The following is an 18,474-nucleotide window of genomic DNA, read 5'->3' on the forward strand; positions in this document are numbered from 1 at the left end:
AGAACTTTTAACAAAAATTTATTCGTATATATTTTAACCTTTATTTTTGGATCAAATATACATTATTTATATAATATTTATTTAACCTATTTTAAATAATTATTACAAAAATGAATTAAATTTCTTCAATTAGAGCAAAATTGGGGTGCGATCTAAAATAATATTTTCATAAAAAGTCATACCATCTTCCCTTTTTTTTTCTCCTATATACTAATCTCAAGTTTGCAATTAAAAAGATTGAGTATTTAAGAAATTCCTCTTAACAGAAAATAAATATTAACTAAAAAATTAATATTGATGATGCATAATCACTATTCATCTTTGTACATTTGTACAATAAATTCTATAATTAGACTGAATTTTAAATTAAAAAAAATTAAATGATAAATATATAAATTTTCGTTAAAAATAAAAGATGTATCACTTTTTAATGAAAGATTGCACCATCATATTGCTCTAATTACATAAATATATTAAAGACACATTTAAAATGGATTAAATAAAGTTTATATAATTAATGTATTTTGATCTAAAACTTAGCTTAAAATATAAATGAATAAAATTTCGTTAAATTTTTTTTTTCTTTAGTTTTCATCCTGTTGGATATATATATGTGTAGTTCAGTGATAATATTGTCCAAAAGAATTCAAAAATTACTTTGGTGAAATACATCTTAAGTTGAGTGATGATTTGAAGAATTAACTCCAAATCCGAATAAATAAAAATGAATGAAGGAAATACCAACATATATAATATTTTCTGTTGAAAACAAATAAATATTCTTTTTACATGCTTTTTGATGTTCAATTCCTTTTCCATTTCAAGTCAAAGTGATTGTAATTGTAAATAAGAGTTTGAATATCCATATTTTCCAAGAAAAATCAATTGGATTATTAAGCAAGTTTGTATTTCGTCAACCTTTTCTGAAAAAAATTGAGGTAATTCGTGGGAGTGCAAGTCCAGAAGCTGGTTAGAAGTTTCCTGAAAGTTTGGGAAACTAAAGCTGCCATTCTGGAAGACGAAGACCTTCACAACATGGCATGTGATGAATTACGAGGTAATCTCATTGCATATAAATGAAACTATATCAACAGGTACAACAAGGAGGAAAAGAAGAAACCAGTAGCCCTCAATGCCGCACCAACTAAAGAGGAGGATTTTCTGGAAGAAGCCAATAGCGAAGGAATAACCCTCATAAATCAAGGAGCAAGGCAAATCATGAAACATAGACAACAAAGATCCCAAGGAGTCAGAACCAATGATTCCACTAGAAACGATGATCGCTGCTATCATTGTGGAAGGCCAGACCATTTTAAATAAAATTGTCCAGAATTAAGAAGAAGATCGTCCAGAAAGAACAAAAAAAATAGATCTTGGAGTGATAAAGATTAAACTGAAAAAGAAATAGAAGCAGCCAACATGTGCTTCATGGCAAAAGGTGAAACAAGTGAGGTAAGACCCTACAACTGTCGTAAATTCTTGAAATCAATATAGATATGATTACTGATGACTTCCAAAAGATTATTGATGAGTACAATAAAATGGCTTAGGAAAATAAAACTTGGGAAGCTCGGTCAAAACAAAAACGTGAAGAAAAATGATGAAATTGTCAAGTTGAACTTGAAGCATGTCAAATTGAAATTGACTTACTTGAATAGGAACTCGATGACGTAAAAATAAAATTACATGGTATTGGAAAATCACCAATTCATAGTTCTGTAAGATCAAATTCCTTTAAAACAATCTCAGGTCCCTTTTCAAGATCGTTTGAATCGACTAAAAACTCCTTTTCTTTTCAAGAGCCAACCTGCTATACCTGTGGACAGAAAGGCACAAATCACACAACTGTAGGCAAAAGTCTAAAGACATATGGGTGTGGAGGCCTAAAGGAAGTACCTCTAACCCCAAGGACCCAAGACCTCTTGGGTACTTAAACAAAATTACTTCTTCTATTTTTCATGAACACGTCCGCAAAAACTATAAAAAGGGGATGCTGGTCATTGATAGCGGATGTTCCAGACATATGACCAGAAGGAAAGAAATATTTTTGCTCTCTAAAGAAAATAGAAGGGGGATCAGTCAGATTCAGTGATAATGCTAAGGGTGACGTCATCGAAGTTGGCTCAGAAAACTCAACTCCTCATGTGAACTTATTGAAATATATCTCATAGATAGACTCAAACATAATCTACTAAGCATCAACCAACTATGTGACACGGGATTTGGAGTCTCCTTCAAAGTTGAAAGTTGCTCCATTAAACATGATAAAAGAGATATTTCTCTTATCGATAAACATAAAAGTACAGAGAGAAGTTGGATACTTCATCACCTATGTTCACAGTGATCATGGAGGGGAATTTAAAAATAAGGCCTTTGAGAAATACCGTGCTTAGAACGGATACTCTCAGAACTTCTCATCACCCCGGTCTCCTCAACAAAATGGTGTGGTGGAGTAGAAGAATCGGTCTCTCCAAGAAACTGCTAGGATCATGCTGCTGGAACACAATCTTCCAGATCACTTTTGGGCAGAGGCAGTAAGCATAGCATGTCATATCATCAACATATGCCTGATCAGACCCATTCTAAAGAAAATACCTTATGAGCTGTGGAGAGGGAAGAAGCCAAATATTAGTTACTTTTATCCTTTTGGATGCAAATGCTTTATCCACAACAATAGTAAGAATAACTTAGGAAAATACGATCCACAAAGTGACGAAGATATTTTTCCTGGGTATTTTCCCACTAGTTGTTCTTACAAGTCTTACAATAAAAGAACTTTATGTGTTGAAGAATCTATGCATATCATATTTGATGAAACTAATCACTCTTCTATAAGCTTAAGTATTGATGAAGAACAGGTGAGTGATCTATAATTTGGAGCCAATGGTAGCATAACTCCCGAGCCATCACAAGACGAGTCGACTATACCTCTTTTAAAGTTGACTCCCACAGAGAAAACAATCAAACCAAGTGTTCCAAGTGAATAGAAACATAATTCTATCTATCCAACCGAGTTTATCATTGGAAATCCAGATGATAGAATGTAGACAAGAGCCTCCTTGAGAAAGCAAACGTTTGTTGCCCTTGTATCTCAAATAGAACCAAAGAAAACCAATGAGGCCCTCAAAGATGAATTCTAGATCGAGGCCATGAAAGAAGAATTGGATCAATTGGAACGAAGTCAAGTCTGGACTCTAGTTGAAAGACCCAAGAACTGCTCAGTAATTAAAACTAGATGGGTCTACAGAAACAAATTAAATGAGGAAGGTAAGATTATCAGAAATAAAGTTAGACTTATAGCTCAAGGCTACTCCCAACAAGAAGGTATTGAGTATGATGAAACCTTTGCTCCCGTAGAATGGTTAGAATCAACTCGTATTTTGTTATCTTTTGTTGCTTACAAATATTTTATGTTGTATCAAATGGACGTCGCAATTACCTTTTTAAATGGATTTATTCATGAAGAAATCTTTGTAAAATAACCCCCGATTTTGAAAATACATCTTATCCAAATCATATTTTTAAATTATCAAAAGCACTTTACGATCTCAAACAAGATTCAAAGTCTTGGTATGAGAGGTTGAGTACTTTTTTGCTAAAAAATAATTTCCAAAAAGGCAAAATTGATACAACTCTGTTCATACAAAAGCCTGAATCGAATCTTCTCATTGTGCAAATTTACATTGATGATATCATCTTTGGTAGTCCTAACATATCCCTATGTGAGAACTTTGTTAATCTGATGAAAGGAGAATCTGAAATGAGCTTCATGGGAGAACTCACATTTTTTTAGGATTACAAATCAAGTAAACACCCAAATGTATTCATTAGTCAAGCCAAATATACAAAGGAACTCATCAAAAAGTTTGACTTGGAGAAAAGAAAGGCCTATGGAACTCCCATGAGTCCATCCACAAGTCTTAATTCAAACTCATTTGGAAAAGATGTGGATAAAAAGACATACAGGGGAATGATAGGTTCACTACTCTACTTGACCGCTAGTCGACCAAACATTATGTTCAGTGTATATAAGTGTGTAAGGTTTCAGTCGGCTCCCAAAGATGCACGCCTGACTGTCATCAAAAGAATCATCCTATATCTCATTGGAACCTAGGATACTGGACTATGGTATCCCTGCTCTTCTCACTTTGATTTGATTGGATATTCAGACGCTAACTTTGTAAGTGATAAAAATGATAGAAAAATGCTAGCGGAATGTGTTAAATTCTTGGTGAGGTCTTAATTTCATGGTACAGCAAGAAACAAACGTCAGTTGCTCTATCAATAACTGAAGCTGAATACATAGTCGTTGAAAGTTCTGGTACTCAAATTTTATGAATTATGCATCAACTACTTGATTTTAACTTATCTTTTGAATCTGTTTCCATCATGTGTGATCATACTAGTGCTATTAGTCTATCAAAATATACGGTGCATTATTCTAGAGCTAAGCACATGAACATTAAGAATCATTTTATTCGTGATCATGTAGAAAATGGTGATTTTTCTCTTCAATTTGTTGCCTCCGAAAATCAACTTGCAGATATTCTTACAAAACCTTTACTTGAGGAAAGATTTTGATTATTTCAAATCTTTTATTTTTGGTGTTTAAAATCCTTTATTTTTGGTGATTAAAATCCATAATATATTTTGCTTCTTCTTACACCCTCTGATTCCCGTCTTTTCCTTTCAAATTCACCCCTTCACACCATCTTTTTCTCTTCCTTCATAATAACCATCTCTCAGCCTTTTCACTTCCCAAAACTTCTCCACCTCTTTGTCTCAATCATCACCCTAGTTCACTGTACCCTCTTTCATCTCTCGTCCTTTTATTTTCTTTCTCGTTTTTTATACTCATCTACCTCTCTTCTCCCTCGCAATAACTCGAACTAGCTCCATGGATTATATCTCTAAAACCTCTCTTGACCTTATTTCCAATATTTTTGAACCCGCTCTTCTCTCCAAATCCTCTGATGAAGCCTCTTCTTATTCACTCCAGTCAACTATCTCCAAGAAGCGCTCTGCTTCAAGCCCTGTGTCCTCCACTAAAAAATAACGTCCCTCTTCTCTGGATTCTCTACCTCCAGAGGAATTGCATAAGTTCTGGAATTGCACTTATAAGGAGAAATTCCTCACCTTCAGAAACTGCTCTATTGCACTTTGACGAATCATCAACATCTCTCACCTAAAAGAGTTTCATTGCAACGTCAGTCCCGTTTTCAAGGCCCATAATCTGTCTATGGTTTTTGCTTCTATGGATTAGAAGTGTTCAAAGACCCCATTCGTATGTTCTATGCTAACCTTCGCCTGTCCACAGACAATGACGAATTGGAAACCCCGGCACTATGTACTCGTATTAATCTCAATGATTTTCTATTTGAGAAAGTTCTTGACACTAAGTTCTCTGGTGTCATTTCTCTCATGAACGGCACCTAACCCAAAATTTTTAAAGTCAGTTTTGAAGAAGCCAAGAAGGCTGTCTCAGACCCCGACACAAGTAGCCCTTCCTTTCGTCCTCTGTCCCTCAATTTTCAAAATAGAATTTTGGCGCACATCATTGCAACTACCTTGATTCCTCAAAAGAGATCTCTTAGTAATGTCACATGAAGAGATGTGTTTGTTCTGTACTATCTGATTAAGAGGTACAAAATCAAATGGGGTATCTAGATCCACTAGTACATATTAGAAAGTGCAACTGACTCTCAAAACTCAGCCAACTTGCCCTATGGATTGCTCATCACCAGAATTCTACTTCACTATGGAATTGATCTTTCCGCCTATTCAATGGTGGAAGTCTCTACCACATATGATTCCAAAACCTTTACAAGCATGGGATATGTTCTGCTTGATAATGAATGGTGTAGAAAGGAGTCTGTCAAATCTCGGCCTGATACACCCAAGATAAGCAAGTCTGTAACTAGCCCTATGGTCTGTTGAGCTAATGAAATTGAGGAGCTTAAAAGCAGTCTCACCGCTATTGAGGAAGGGATAGTCAACATTCAGGAGTCGACTGCTAAACTGATTCAGCTGAGCAAAGAGACTAGTTCCGATGTTGGCAAAGTTCGACCCTCCCTTGATGGTTTCAAACAAGAAGGAGTCAAGATTTTCAACAGAATGTTTTCACAAGTTGACTCCATCAAATACGAAACTTTCTCCTTCTCTAATGAGCTCGCAATTTCCATCCAGAACTCGTACTCCAATTTCACCAAAAGTGTTGAAAAATCCTATGGTCATTTTTGCCCCAATATGCACAATACCTTAACCTATTTCCTGGCCAAACGATAGAACTCTTATTCAAAAGAGGTCTGTCCCTTTCCATATTTTGGGGTGTAAGGTAATGTCTTATACTCCTGTCCTGACACTTTGCTTTTGATACTTTTAAATTTTCATTCTGCATATCTCTGCTTTATGCATATGTTTGTGTCATTTGTGCCTGCTCTGCGTTGCTTTCTTTTAGTCTTTTTTATTATGTCAAAAAAATGAGAAAAAGATCACATCAGCTGGTTAACAAGACAGGGGGAGCTAGTCAGCTATCATAATATAGAAGTCAAATGAATGCATAAAGACAGAAAGAAAAGGGAGCAAGCAAACTACTTTGACAGAGAATTCAACTTATGTTTAATGCTTGCTTGTCATTATCAAAAAGGGAGAGATTGTTAGCCCCATATGTTTACGTTTTATGTTTTAATAATAACAAACTAATAAATGAATATTGCAGGATATGGAAGATCTCTAATGATGGAAGGATATTTTGCATAAAGGCAAAGAATCTCCTCTCAAAAAGGACGTTGCTAAATATGGAGCCACATCAATTAAGGCTCTCGCTGGACAAGACAACAAAAACCACATCAATAAAGATCTCGCTGGATAAGGCAATCAAAAGATGATTAATACTTCACAGCAAGACTAAAGGAAAGGAGATCACACCCTCTACATGGACATATCTGATATGGACATATATGGCTGTGAGAAAAGAAGGTCACACCAAATATGAACATATCTGATATGGACATACCATAAGGTGCAAACTCTCTCAATCAAGGAATTAACTCAGATCCTTGATTGAGAAGAAATCCCTTGGGTTTCCTTATGAAGAAAAGAAGCAGATGCAGCAGAAGACTATAAAAGCCAAATCGAAGGACAGAAGATGCTATGCAACTTCAAGAAAGAATCTTAAGGTGTCTCAATCTTAGTCTCACAAGGCTTTGTACTTCTTAGTCTACAATTGTCATACAAAGAATAGGATCGAGTCAACTTTGTAATACAAATTGAGGCTGTGTCACAAGATCTGAAGAACAAAATAAGTCTTCAAAACTTGTTTATCATCATTGTACTCGAGCCTGATTTTGAAAGATCTAACGAAATTTTGAAACCCAAGAGGACTGGAAGCAAACACCACATTGGTGTTCCAAATCAGGATAAATTTTTGTGTTTTTATTTCCATTTGTTTGTTTACTTATTTGTTTACTTAAATCTAATCTGATTTGTGAAATATACTGATTTACAGGCAAGTCAACTGAAAAGACTCAACAGCTGACTCACAGAAATTTTTAATTCGCCTCCTCTTGAATTTTATCAAGGAAATAGAGAGATTGACGAGAATGTTATGCACCGAATTGGTGCAGGGTGCTTGAAGTGGAGGCTTGATTCAGGAGTCTTGTATGATAAGAAGGTGCCTCCTAAACTTAACGATAAGTTCTACAGAATGATAGTCCGACTGACTATATTGTATGGAGTGGAGTGTTGGCTTGTTAAGAACTCTCACGTACAAAAACTTAAAGTGGCTCAGATAAGGATGTTGAGATGGATATGTGGACTTACCAAGATTGATAGGATTAGAAATAAGGTCATTTGAGAGAAGGTGAAAGTGACATCGGTGGAAGATAAGATGTGAAAAAGTAGTTGCGATGGTTCAGACATGCGATGAGGAGGCACGCATATGCTTTGGTATAGAGGTCTGAGAGGCTGACTATGAATGATTTTAAATAGAATAGAGATAGACTGAAAAATCTTAAGAGGGAAGTAATTAGGCATACAGGGCCGGCCATAGGGTAAAGGCGGATGAAGCAACCACTTTAGGCTCAAAATTTCTAGGGGCCCAATTTTGGGTATTACCTGGTAAACTTTGAGGTTAAAATTGTAGGAGATTAGTTTTCATTTTTAAATATATTAAAAATTTTGAAGTAAAAATGTAGAACACGTTTTTTTTATAAAAAAGGGTAAGGTAATATTTTGATAGTAATTGACGTGGCTGTTTGTACTTTAAATGGAAAAGGTTGAATGTAAATACTTATCTTTTGCTTTTACGTCAAATTACTTGTTTACCATTTTTAAACTTTCGTTCCTTACTCAGTGATTTGTTTTCAAAGGCCTTATATTTTTCTTTCACTTTTCTCATACGCCCTCTAACTCAATTTTTACTTTTTTTTCTCCTTTTTTTTAATTTATTCGAATTCAAGTATTAGTTAAGCTATATATATAACTTAAATATAAAATGTTTGATATAATTTTCAGTAAGATATAAGAATTGTATAATATAAGGTCCAGTAAGATATAATAGGTAAAGGATGCGATTGAATTAAGATATTTGGTGTTCTTTTTATGTTTTGCTCACATTTCAAATGTTTCAACAATTATGCTGCAAATGGTTACATTTTGATATTAAGTTTTCAACTTCTTAAATCTAAACTCATCTAATTTTTCATCAAAGCTATTTTAAATATTTTCATTTTATAGCTGTATTTTGTGTATAATTGTTTGTTAGAATCTATATATCTCAACGATTAATTATATTATCAATTGAAAAATAATTATTAGAACTAACTATATAAGAATTAGTCACACAAAAATCTAAAAAGATAAACTTCAAAACAAATCATATTAAATTTTTATTTAATTCTTAAGGCCTCAAATTAATTTTTTTGCTTTAGTCTACGAACTTTCATGAGGTGCCCCTGTAGGCATAATATGGAACAGTTATAACTTACAAAGGACATGACCCTTGATAGAAATGTGCTGAGGACGCGAATTAGGGTAGATGGTTAGTGGGTATGAGTGCATCCGTAATAATAGGGAGGAGTGCTTTATTTGTGTTTGTGCATGTAGTTTCTTGTTCGTAGTGTTGATATTTGTAATCTTGAATAGATATTTTATGGTATTAGTTTATCAGTGTTTTGTTTCTTTTATTATTTAACAGTGTGTTATCTCATTTTGTTGTTTTTTATTTGTTATATTGTTATCTGTTTCGAGCCAGGATCTCGAAAACATTCTCTCTACTTCATTTGAATTAGTGATATGAACTGCGTACACGTCATCCTTTTCAAACCCCACTTTATGAAAATATACTGAATATATTATTGTTGTTGTATTCCTCTCAATTTAACATTTATTTTTGCATACATTTTAATATCTCTATATTTATAATTAAGGTGTAAAAAGTGAAAATAAATAATTAACGATGTCTTGATTTTTTTAAAATGATAAATATTAAATCAGAAAGAGGATTTGAAGAGAGTATAAGATGCGAAAGGAAAAAGGTAAAATAACAGCAGACAACTTAATTTACCATAACTATTTAAAATTTTAATTTTTTTAAATAATTATATAAATCCTAATTTTACTTATAAGCTCATCTACACCATTAAAGGAAATAATGTATTTGTAAAGTTAAGTGATGTATTTGTGCAAAATTAAGTGATGTATAAATAAATTAGAGATTTTTAATAATTTTGAAAAAAAGTTAGAAATAGAAAGTAATTAGGTTGAGATTTATATAAGTTTTTTTTTTTTTTTTTGAAAAGGGGGGAAAAAAAAAAAGAACAGGTGGGGGCTTTGACTAAAAAGGGACCACAAGCAGAGACTTATACATCTGTATGCATAATAATATTGTGATTTGTGAAGTCGAATAGGAGAAAAGCAAAATAAATAAAAACAAAATAAAGATATGCACAAAAAGCCATATACCTCTGCAAGCAAAAAGCAGTCCCAGTTCAACATCTTTAAAGGTTGTAAAAGAAGAAAATCTCCGATCCAATTTAGGCAACCATAACTCTATGTAGTTTTCTCACTTGCACAAATCCATCATTTCTGTAATTTCCGTTTTCTCTTTTCACCATGCCATCTCGTGAACTGCGTTCACTACCACCGCCACCGCTGCAGCTGTCGCCGGCTGTTCACCGTCAGAGCCACAATCTATTGCCACCACTTGCCGGAGGAATAGCCGCTGCCGCCTCCCTCCTTATTCTCTTCACTTTCTGCTTCCGGAAAATCAGCCTGAAGAGAACCGTACCCTCTTCCGATTCCGAGTCAAAACCTCCCCATCGATTCTCATACAACTCACTACGCCGCGCTACTTCTAACTTCTCTCCATTGCTTCGGTTAGGCCAAGGCGGGTTTGGGCCAGTCTACAGAGGAACTGTCAAAAGCCCGAGTTCCAACTCCAATGTCTCTGTTGCCGTTAAAGTTATGGACTCAGGGTCCTTACAAGGCGAGCGTGAATTCCAAAACGAGCTATTTTTCGCTGGAAAAATCGATTCGAAATATATTGTGTCAACTATCGGTTTCTCGTCTGACAAAAGAGGCCGTCGTATGTTGCTGGTTTATGAGCTTTTGGTTAACCGGAGTTTACAGGACTGTCTTTTGCATCGCAAGTGTAGTGAATTGAAGGATTGGAAAAAGAGATTGTCGATTGCTATTGATATAGCTAAAGGGTTAGAGTATTTGCATCATTATTGTGACCCACCAACGATTCACGGTGATATAAAGCCTAGTAATATTCTATTGGATGATAATTTCAATGCAAAGATCGGTGATTTTGGATTGGCAAGGTTGAAAGTAGAGGATCACGTTGAGATTGAAGTGAGAAAGGAGAGTCCTTTGGGAGGACTGGGGACTGAGGATAATGGGTCGGTGGCTGAGGATACAGAGAGTGTGATTACTGTTAATGGTGTAGATGAGTTTCACAGAGGAGTTGAGCAGTCGCCGGAGAGTTTTGTTAAACTCGAGGCGTCGCCGGAGACGGTTGTTACTGGGGTGGAATTGTCACCTGAGGCCCCTGTGGTATCTCCAAGAACGGTGGCAGCTATGGCGTCTCCATCTGAGGGTCTAGAAAAAACGAGTCTTTCCGAGGGTAATTTTGATCGGTCAAGTATAGACAGTGGGATTGAAATTGGTCATAAGAAGAGTGGGGTGAAGAAGAAGAGGAGTATTACAGGGAAAGACTGGTGGTGGAAGCAAGATACTGGTGGGACAGATTCAGGAGTGGTGAAAGATTATGTAATGGAATGGATTGGAAATGAGATCAAGAAGGAGAGGCCGAAGACGGAGTGGATTGGGGCTTCGTCGAGTTCAGGACCAGTAGGAAAAACAGAAAAGAAGAAACATAGGAAGCGATTAGATTGGTGGGTTTCTTTAGATGATGAAAAAAATGTGAAGAAGGAGAAGAGGAGACCTGCAAGGGAGTGGTGGAAGGAGGAGTATTGTGAGGAGCTTGCTAGGAAGAAAAAGAAAAAGAAGAAGCAACAGGGTGGAATAGGTTCAGTTAGTGATGATTGTCATAGTGAGTCTTGGTGGCCGAGGGATGATGAATTGTATAGTGCTAAGAAGAAGAAAAGGAGCAGGAGCAGGAGCAGTAAAAGTAGCATGGATTGGTGGTTGGATGGATTTAGTAGTGAGCTTCGGAGAGCTCGTAAGAACAGTTATGATTCTGCTAGTGGGGAGATACCTAAAAGTGGTGGCATTAGTAGCACACCAAGCATGAGAGGAACTGTATGTTATGTTGCACCAGAATATGGTAGCTGTGGGGATCTATCTGAAAAGTGTGATGTTTATAGCTATGGAGTGCTTTTGTTAGTTCTTATTGCTGGGCGCAGGCCACTTCAGGTGACAGGATCACCCATGTCCGAATTCCAGCGTGCTAATCTTCTCTCTTGGGCACGTCACCTTGCCCGAGCAGGGAAGCTCCTTGACCTGGTTGACCAGTCTGTTGAATCATTAGACAAAGAACAAGCATTACTCTGCATCACTGTTGCCTTGCTCTGCCTACAGAAGTCACCTGCCTGCCGACCATCAATGAAAGAAGTAGTGGGGATGCTTTCTGGGGATTTAGAAGCTCCCCAGTTACCAGTTGAGCTTTCACCCTCACCCCCCTCCCGGTTCCCATTCAAGTCCCACAAGAGGGTCCGGTGAGCTTAAATCAGGTTTCAATTCTGTACAAAACAGAAGTTTATGTTGTTGCAATTTCTTGTTTATGTGGATGACTTATGATGTAAAGAAGAGAAGGAAACAAAGAATTAACATTTTTAATGGATTTTATGTTACATGTTCTGCTTATTGTTTTAATTTTATGTTGGAGTCTGTGATTCTTTTTCCTTCTGCAAACTAAGTAACAATTGGATGAGTTTTGTGTCCAGGCTGCTGCTTATGGGCCATTATTTTGGACAGTTGATAGCTATTACCAAACATTGGCTGCTAACATCCCTTTCTTTTCCTTTGTGTATTGTCCTTTCTTTTGAACAACTATCTTGGACTGTGAATATCTATTACTATAACTGCTTTGGCTGCACACCGGCCCCTTACTCCCTCCCTAAAACCCCTTACTCCCTCCCTAAAAATGAAAAATGAATTAAATAAATGTGAAGGAGGAGTGACAAAGTGTGCACCCCTTAGTCCTTCATGGTTAAAATGGGAGATATCAAATCTATTTTGCTCGTGATGGGGATGATGCTTGTATGGTGGAGGTATGTATCTGCATTCAGATATGCTTTTCTCCAAGATTATAGCAGCATGTTTATGCTTTTTTATGTTTCAACTCTTTCACATGTAAATTTGTTGCATATGCAAATCACCCTATGTGGGTTATTTGAGAAATTTCTGCTGCCCATTTTTGAAATTATCTAGTGTTGCTGCCTAATTAAACTGTTTGATTTGGATCCTTACCGTCGTCCATATATGGACTTGCAGATTGAGTCTCATTGTCCTTGACACTCAGCTTTGTACTTAGATTTAAGAATCCATTGAGTACAACTAATGTAAAGTGCTTCTGCTAGTCAACATATTCTGAACCTTGATAGCAGACAATTTTTTCTTAGATTAGCTAAATGCTTGCTGTGCTAAATGCTTCAGCAACATTACCATTCAGCTGTTGCAAACCACAAGAAAATTATTGTCCAATGGAGGACACTGGGAATAAGAAGCATTTTCCTTATTCCGACATAGATTGCAATTACTTCTAGAGAGGACAGGGGCCAGAGGACCATTTATGTTCCTTATTAAGAATGTATTTCAGCACAGCGGTACTGCTTATATCAACTTACCTGTGGAAGGGAAGGTTTAGAGTAGTGAGTTTCGAAGTAATTGAATTTTGAGCGGGAATTTCTTTTGGAAGTAAAATTTAAGTTGTCTAAAAACCAGCATCTACTTGGATGATCTAAGAAGATGAACCCAACTTAGCTTGATTTCTAGATCTGCTTGGAACACACCCTTATTTGCAGGTTCTCCTCCCCTTTCCTTGTTGTGTACTTCCTTTTTAAGCAGTATATCTGACTACTTGGTAGTTATCTGCTTACATAGCTGCTAGTCCATTAGCACAAGGTGCTCTCATATTCTTGAACTTGGAATAGTTAGTATAATGTTGTTAGGCTGCACATTTCTAGGCATTGCTCAAGCCATCTATCATCAGTCCCTTTTAAAGGAGTTTTTTCTAGTTTCATTTGCTCCCCCCACACTGAACTTTGTAGCTGATAATTAAGCGCATAATGGCATTGTACAAGCATTACATTCCTTGAGCTGAGGGTCTATCGGAAACAACCTATCTACCTCCAAGATAGGGTTAAGGTCTGCGTACACTTATCCTCCCAGACCCACTTTGTGGTATTACATTGGGTATGTCAAGCATTACATTCTTCATTTTGAGGACTTATCCTGTGGTATATTGCAAGTACCGAGAGTCATTTTTCAAGAAATTCAATGTGCAAGCTTTAAGTGCTAGATGAAATATAGAGGATGCAATTTTTCTTTTGTCTTTTACCATGGTTGTCTTGTAAGCATTAACCCTTAGATGTTCTGTTGAGGACTTCAAAATCCTGGTTTGTCGTTGCAACCATTGTTGTCAAAGGTGAAAATTGTAGAAAACACCAAGGTTTGCTAGGGTTTGGAGCATACAGTGCAGCTAAAGCGCACACTTCTGTAAGGAAAAACCCATAACGAAGTAACAGTTATGCTGCACTTACTATACAGAACAAAGAAAATAATACACCAAATAACAGTGTAAATGGGTAGATGAACAGAAACCTTCACAATGAAGTAAAATATATGGATGGAAAACTATGTTAATCCCTACTTCATCTGAAAACAACAACAAACCCAGTGTATTCCCACCTAGTGGGGTCTGGGGGGGTAAGATGTACGCAGTCCATACCACTACTTCAGGAGAAGTAGAAAGGCTGTTTTCGATAGACCCCCGGCTCAAGGCAAGGAGTAATAAACAAATACTTAATAAAGCATGGAACAAGATGTCAAGACATAAATACGACACCCACAAGGAATAATAAACAAAGAAGAGTAACCACATTCGTAATAAGGCATGCAACAAAGTGTCCTAGCAAGAATAATACATCTACCAAGTAATGTCCTACCCCACGACTCAAACTGTCACTAGCCTTCTATCCTAATTCGCGTCCTCCAGATCTTCCTATCTAAAGTCATGTCCTCAGTGAGCTGTAACTGCTCCATGTCCCGCCTGATCACCTCTCTCCAGTATTTCTTTGGCCTACCCCTACCCCGTATGAAACCATCCAACGCAAGCTTCTCACACCTACGAACCGGGGCATTCGTGCCTCTCCTCATCACATGCCCGGACCATCTCAATCGGACTTCCTGCATCTTGTCCTCCACCGAAGCCACTCCAACCTTCTCCCGAATAGTCTCATTTCGAACTCTATCACCCCTATTAAGCCCACACATCCAACGCAACATCCGCATTTCCACCACATTTAATTTTTGAATGTGAGAGTTTTTGACTAGCCAGCATTCCGCTCCATACAACATGGCTGGACGGACTGCCACCCTGTAGAATTTGCCTTTAAGCTTGGGCGACACCTTCCTATCACACAACACCCCCGAGGCGAGCTTCCACTTGATCCATCCTGCCCCAATGCGGTGGGAGACATCCTCGTCAATCTCACCATTTCCCTGAATCATGGACCCCAGATACTTGAAACTATCCCTCTTACACACCGTCTGGGAATCCAGCCTTACTACCACCTCGTCTTCCTGCCTCACGCCATTAAACTTGTATTCCAAATATTTTGTCTTGCTCCTGCTCAACCTGAACCCTTTAGACTCAAGGGTCTGTCTCCATAGCTCTAATTTAATATCCCCCCGCGTCTTATCAATCAAAACTACATCATCTGAAAAAAAGCATACACCAAGGCACCTCTCCTTGAATACGCCGCGACAACACATCTATCACCAGAGCAAACAAAAACGGGCTAAGAGTGGAACCCTGGTGCAACCCCGTCAAAACAAGGAAATGCTCCGAATCTCTTCCCGCCGTCCTCACTTGAGTCGTGGCTCCATTATACATGTCCTTGATTGCTCTAATATACGCCATCGGTACCCCACTCACCTCCAAGCATCTCCAAAGCACCTCCCTAAGGACTTTATCGTACGCCTTCTCCAAGTCGATAAACACCATGTGCAGATCTCTCTTCCTTTCCCTGTACTGTTCCACCAGTCTCCCTATACTCTACTTCATCTGAAAAAAGAAACTAAAAACGATATTAATCCTTTCTTCATCAGAAAAAAGAAAAGAAAAACCATGTTAATCAAGTTCAGAAAACCATCTTAGGTTCCAGACATAGGTTTCACTTTGAAATCCATATCTAGTTATTGGTTTCTTATACTACATTTGTAATATACTGTAAGGGATCATTTGGTTTGTGAACAGGTTTGTACTGGGGTCATAATCAACAACAGCAACATACCAAGTGTATTCCCACATAGTGGGGTCTAGGGAGGGTAGAGTGTACGCAGATCGTACCACTACCTGAGGTGAAGTAGAGAGGCTATTTCCGATAGACCCCCGACTTACGACCGATAACAGTATAGCAATCACAAAACATAAACGCGTATAGACTAGTACAGTATGCAAAATAAACTAACACCGCTATCCACAAAATAATACTACAACCACCAGTCAGTACTAAAAACTATCTATCCGAAATCATAGACATCACTCAACACCACGAACAAGAAACTTCAAACACAAATAAAGAACGCTCTCTACTGTAACCGACACACTCCCACCCCCTAACCCTCTATCCTAATCCGCGTCCTCCACACTTTTCTATCAAGGGTCATGTCCTCCGTAAGCTGTAACTGCTCTATATCATGCCTAATCACCTCCCTCCAATATTTCTTCGGCCTAACTCTACCCTGCCTAAAACCATCCGTAGCCAGTGTGCCACACCTCCTCACTGGAGCATCAAAGCCCCTTCTTATCACGTGACTGAACCAACGTAACCACACTTCTCACATTTTGTCCTCCACCGAAGCTACCCCCACCTTCTCCCGAATAATCTCATTCCTCACCCCATCTTTACTGGTATGGCCACACATCCATCACAACATTCTTATCTCTGCCACCTTCAACTTTTGGATGTGGGAGTTCTTAACTGGCCGACACTACGCACTATACAACATAGCCGGTCGAACTGCCACTCTGTAGAACTTACCTTTAAACTTCGATGTGACCTTCTTATCACATAAAACTCCCGAAGCGTGCCTCCATTTCAACCACCTTGCCCCAATACGATGCGTGACATCCTCGTCAATCTCACCATTGCCCTGAATCATAGACCCTAGATACTTGAAACTCTCCCTTTTCGGAATGGCCTGAGAGTCCATCTTCACAACCACGTCAGCCTCCTACGACACATCACTAAACTTACACTCCAAGAACTTCGTCTTGGTCCTGCTCAACTGAAATCCTTTAGACTCAAGGGTCTGTCTCCAAATCTTCAACTTATCATTAACTCCTCTCCGAGTCTCGTCAATCAGTACCACATCATCAACAAATAACATACACCAAGGAACCTCCCCTTGAATATATCGTGTCAAAATATCTATCACCAAGACAAATAAAAAAGGGCTAAGAGTCGATCCCTGGTGCAAACCTATCAAAACCGTGAAGTGCTCCAAATCACCACCCACTATCCTCACACGAGGCTTTGCGCCATCATATATGTCCTGAATCGACCTGGTGTACGTCATGGGCACCTCTCTAGCCTCCAAACACCAACACAGAATCTCTCTGGGAACTCTGTCACATGCTTTCTCAAGATCAATAAATACCATGTGCAAGTCCTTCCTCTCTCGAAACTACTCCACTAATCTCCTCACAAGGTGAATGGCCTCCGTAATCGAGTGACCTGACATGAAACCGAACTGATTCTCCGAGATAGTCACGATCCTTCTCAGCCTCAACTCTACTACCCTTTCCCAAACCTTCATAGTATGACTCAACAACTTGATACCTCTATAATTGTTGCAACTCCGGATGTCTCCCTTGTTCTTATACAATGGTATCATCGTACTCCACCTCTACGCTTGAGGCATCTTCGCCGCCCTAAAATGATGTTGAACAACCGTGTCAACACTCCAAACCTGCCCCGCCAGTGCTATTCCAAAAATCCACCGGAATCCCATCTGGTCTCGTTGCCCTACCCCGACGCATCCTACGAATAGCCCCCTTGACCTCCTCAACCTTGATGCGCCTGCTATAACTATAATCGCGACACTTCTCAGATATCTCCAAGTCCCCCAACACAAAACCTTTGTTCCCTTCGTCGTTCAAAAGTTTATTAAAATAGGACTGCCACCTTTCCTAATGAGGGCATCCTCAACCAACACTGTACCATCCTCTCTCTTATAGTCTCTACAAATCGCTCTATCACCCTTTCAAAGGAGCAAAAAGTCTATCTGGGTCTTGGCCACCGAACTACGAAAGGTAATAAGATGTTCCTCCCTCTTCGGGATTCACCCCCCACAACCCAAAATCCCTAGCAAAATCCAAAAGAGAAACTCCTCCATTTCGATCCCCGAAACCGAAACCGCCATGCACTACTGGGGTCATAATTTGGAGATTAAATATCGACGAGATTATTTAGTGAATATAGTTTTATTGGTAGATGTTTGGTTTATTATATTAAAAATGGGATATTGTACCTATAATATTAAACATGTGGTTGGCTGGTTTTATACTAGATAAACTTGGTAAACTTTTATTTTTAATTTTAATTTTGGCCTTTTAAAGGACTTTGGGAGAAGAGTTTTTGAGAAGGGCATATTTTCCATATTGTTGTTTTATCCCTGGGTCAGTCATCCTAGGATTGTTATCTCGCATCGAGCATGGTATGAAAATAATACCACAATTGTGGTATAGATAATTCCGGAATTGCTTATACTAGAATTAAA

The 18,474-nt window shown here is 38.0% G+C and overlaps 1 protein-coding gene across 1 annotated transcript; it reads left to right on the forward strand.

Annotated features, from left to right (window-relative positions):
* The first annotated feature begins 9,894 nt into the window (after positions 1-9,894).
* LOC107863366 (receptor-like serine/threonine-protein kinase At4g25390) lies at positions 9,895-12,324 on the forward strand. Its single transcript, XM_016709249.2, has one exon. The coding sequence runs from the start codon at positions 10,114-10,116 to the stop codon at positions 12,184-12,186; it is 2,073 nt and encodes a 690-aa protein (XP_016564735.2). The 5' UTR covers positions 9,895-10,113; the 3' UTR covers positions 12,187-12,324.
* The last annotated feature ends 6,150 nt before the right edge of the window (positions 12,325-18,474 follow it).

Source organism: Capsicum annuum, chromosome 3 (assembly GCF_002878395.1).
Source record: "Capsicum annuum cultivar UCD-10X-F1 chromosome 3, UCD10Xv1.1, whole genome shotgun sequence".
NCBI classification, from domain to species: Eukaryota; Viridiplantae; Streptophyta; class Magnoliopsida; order Solanales; family Solanaceae; genus Capsicum; species Capsicum annuum.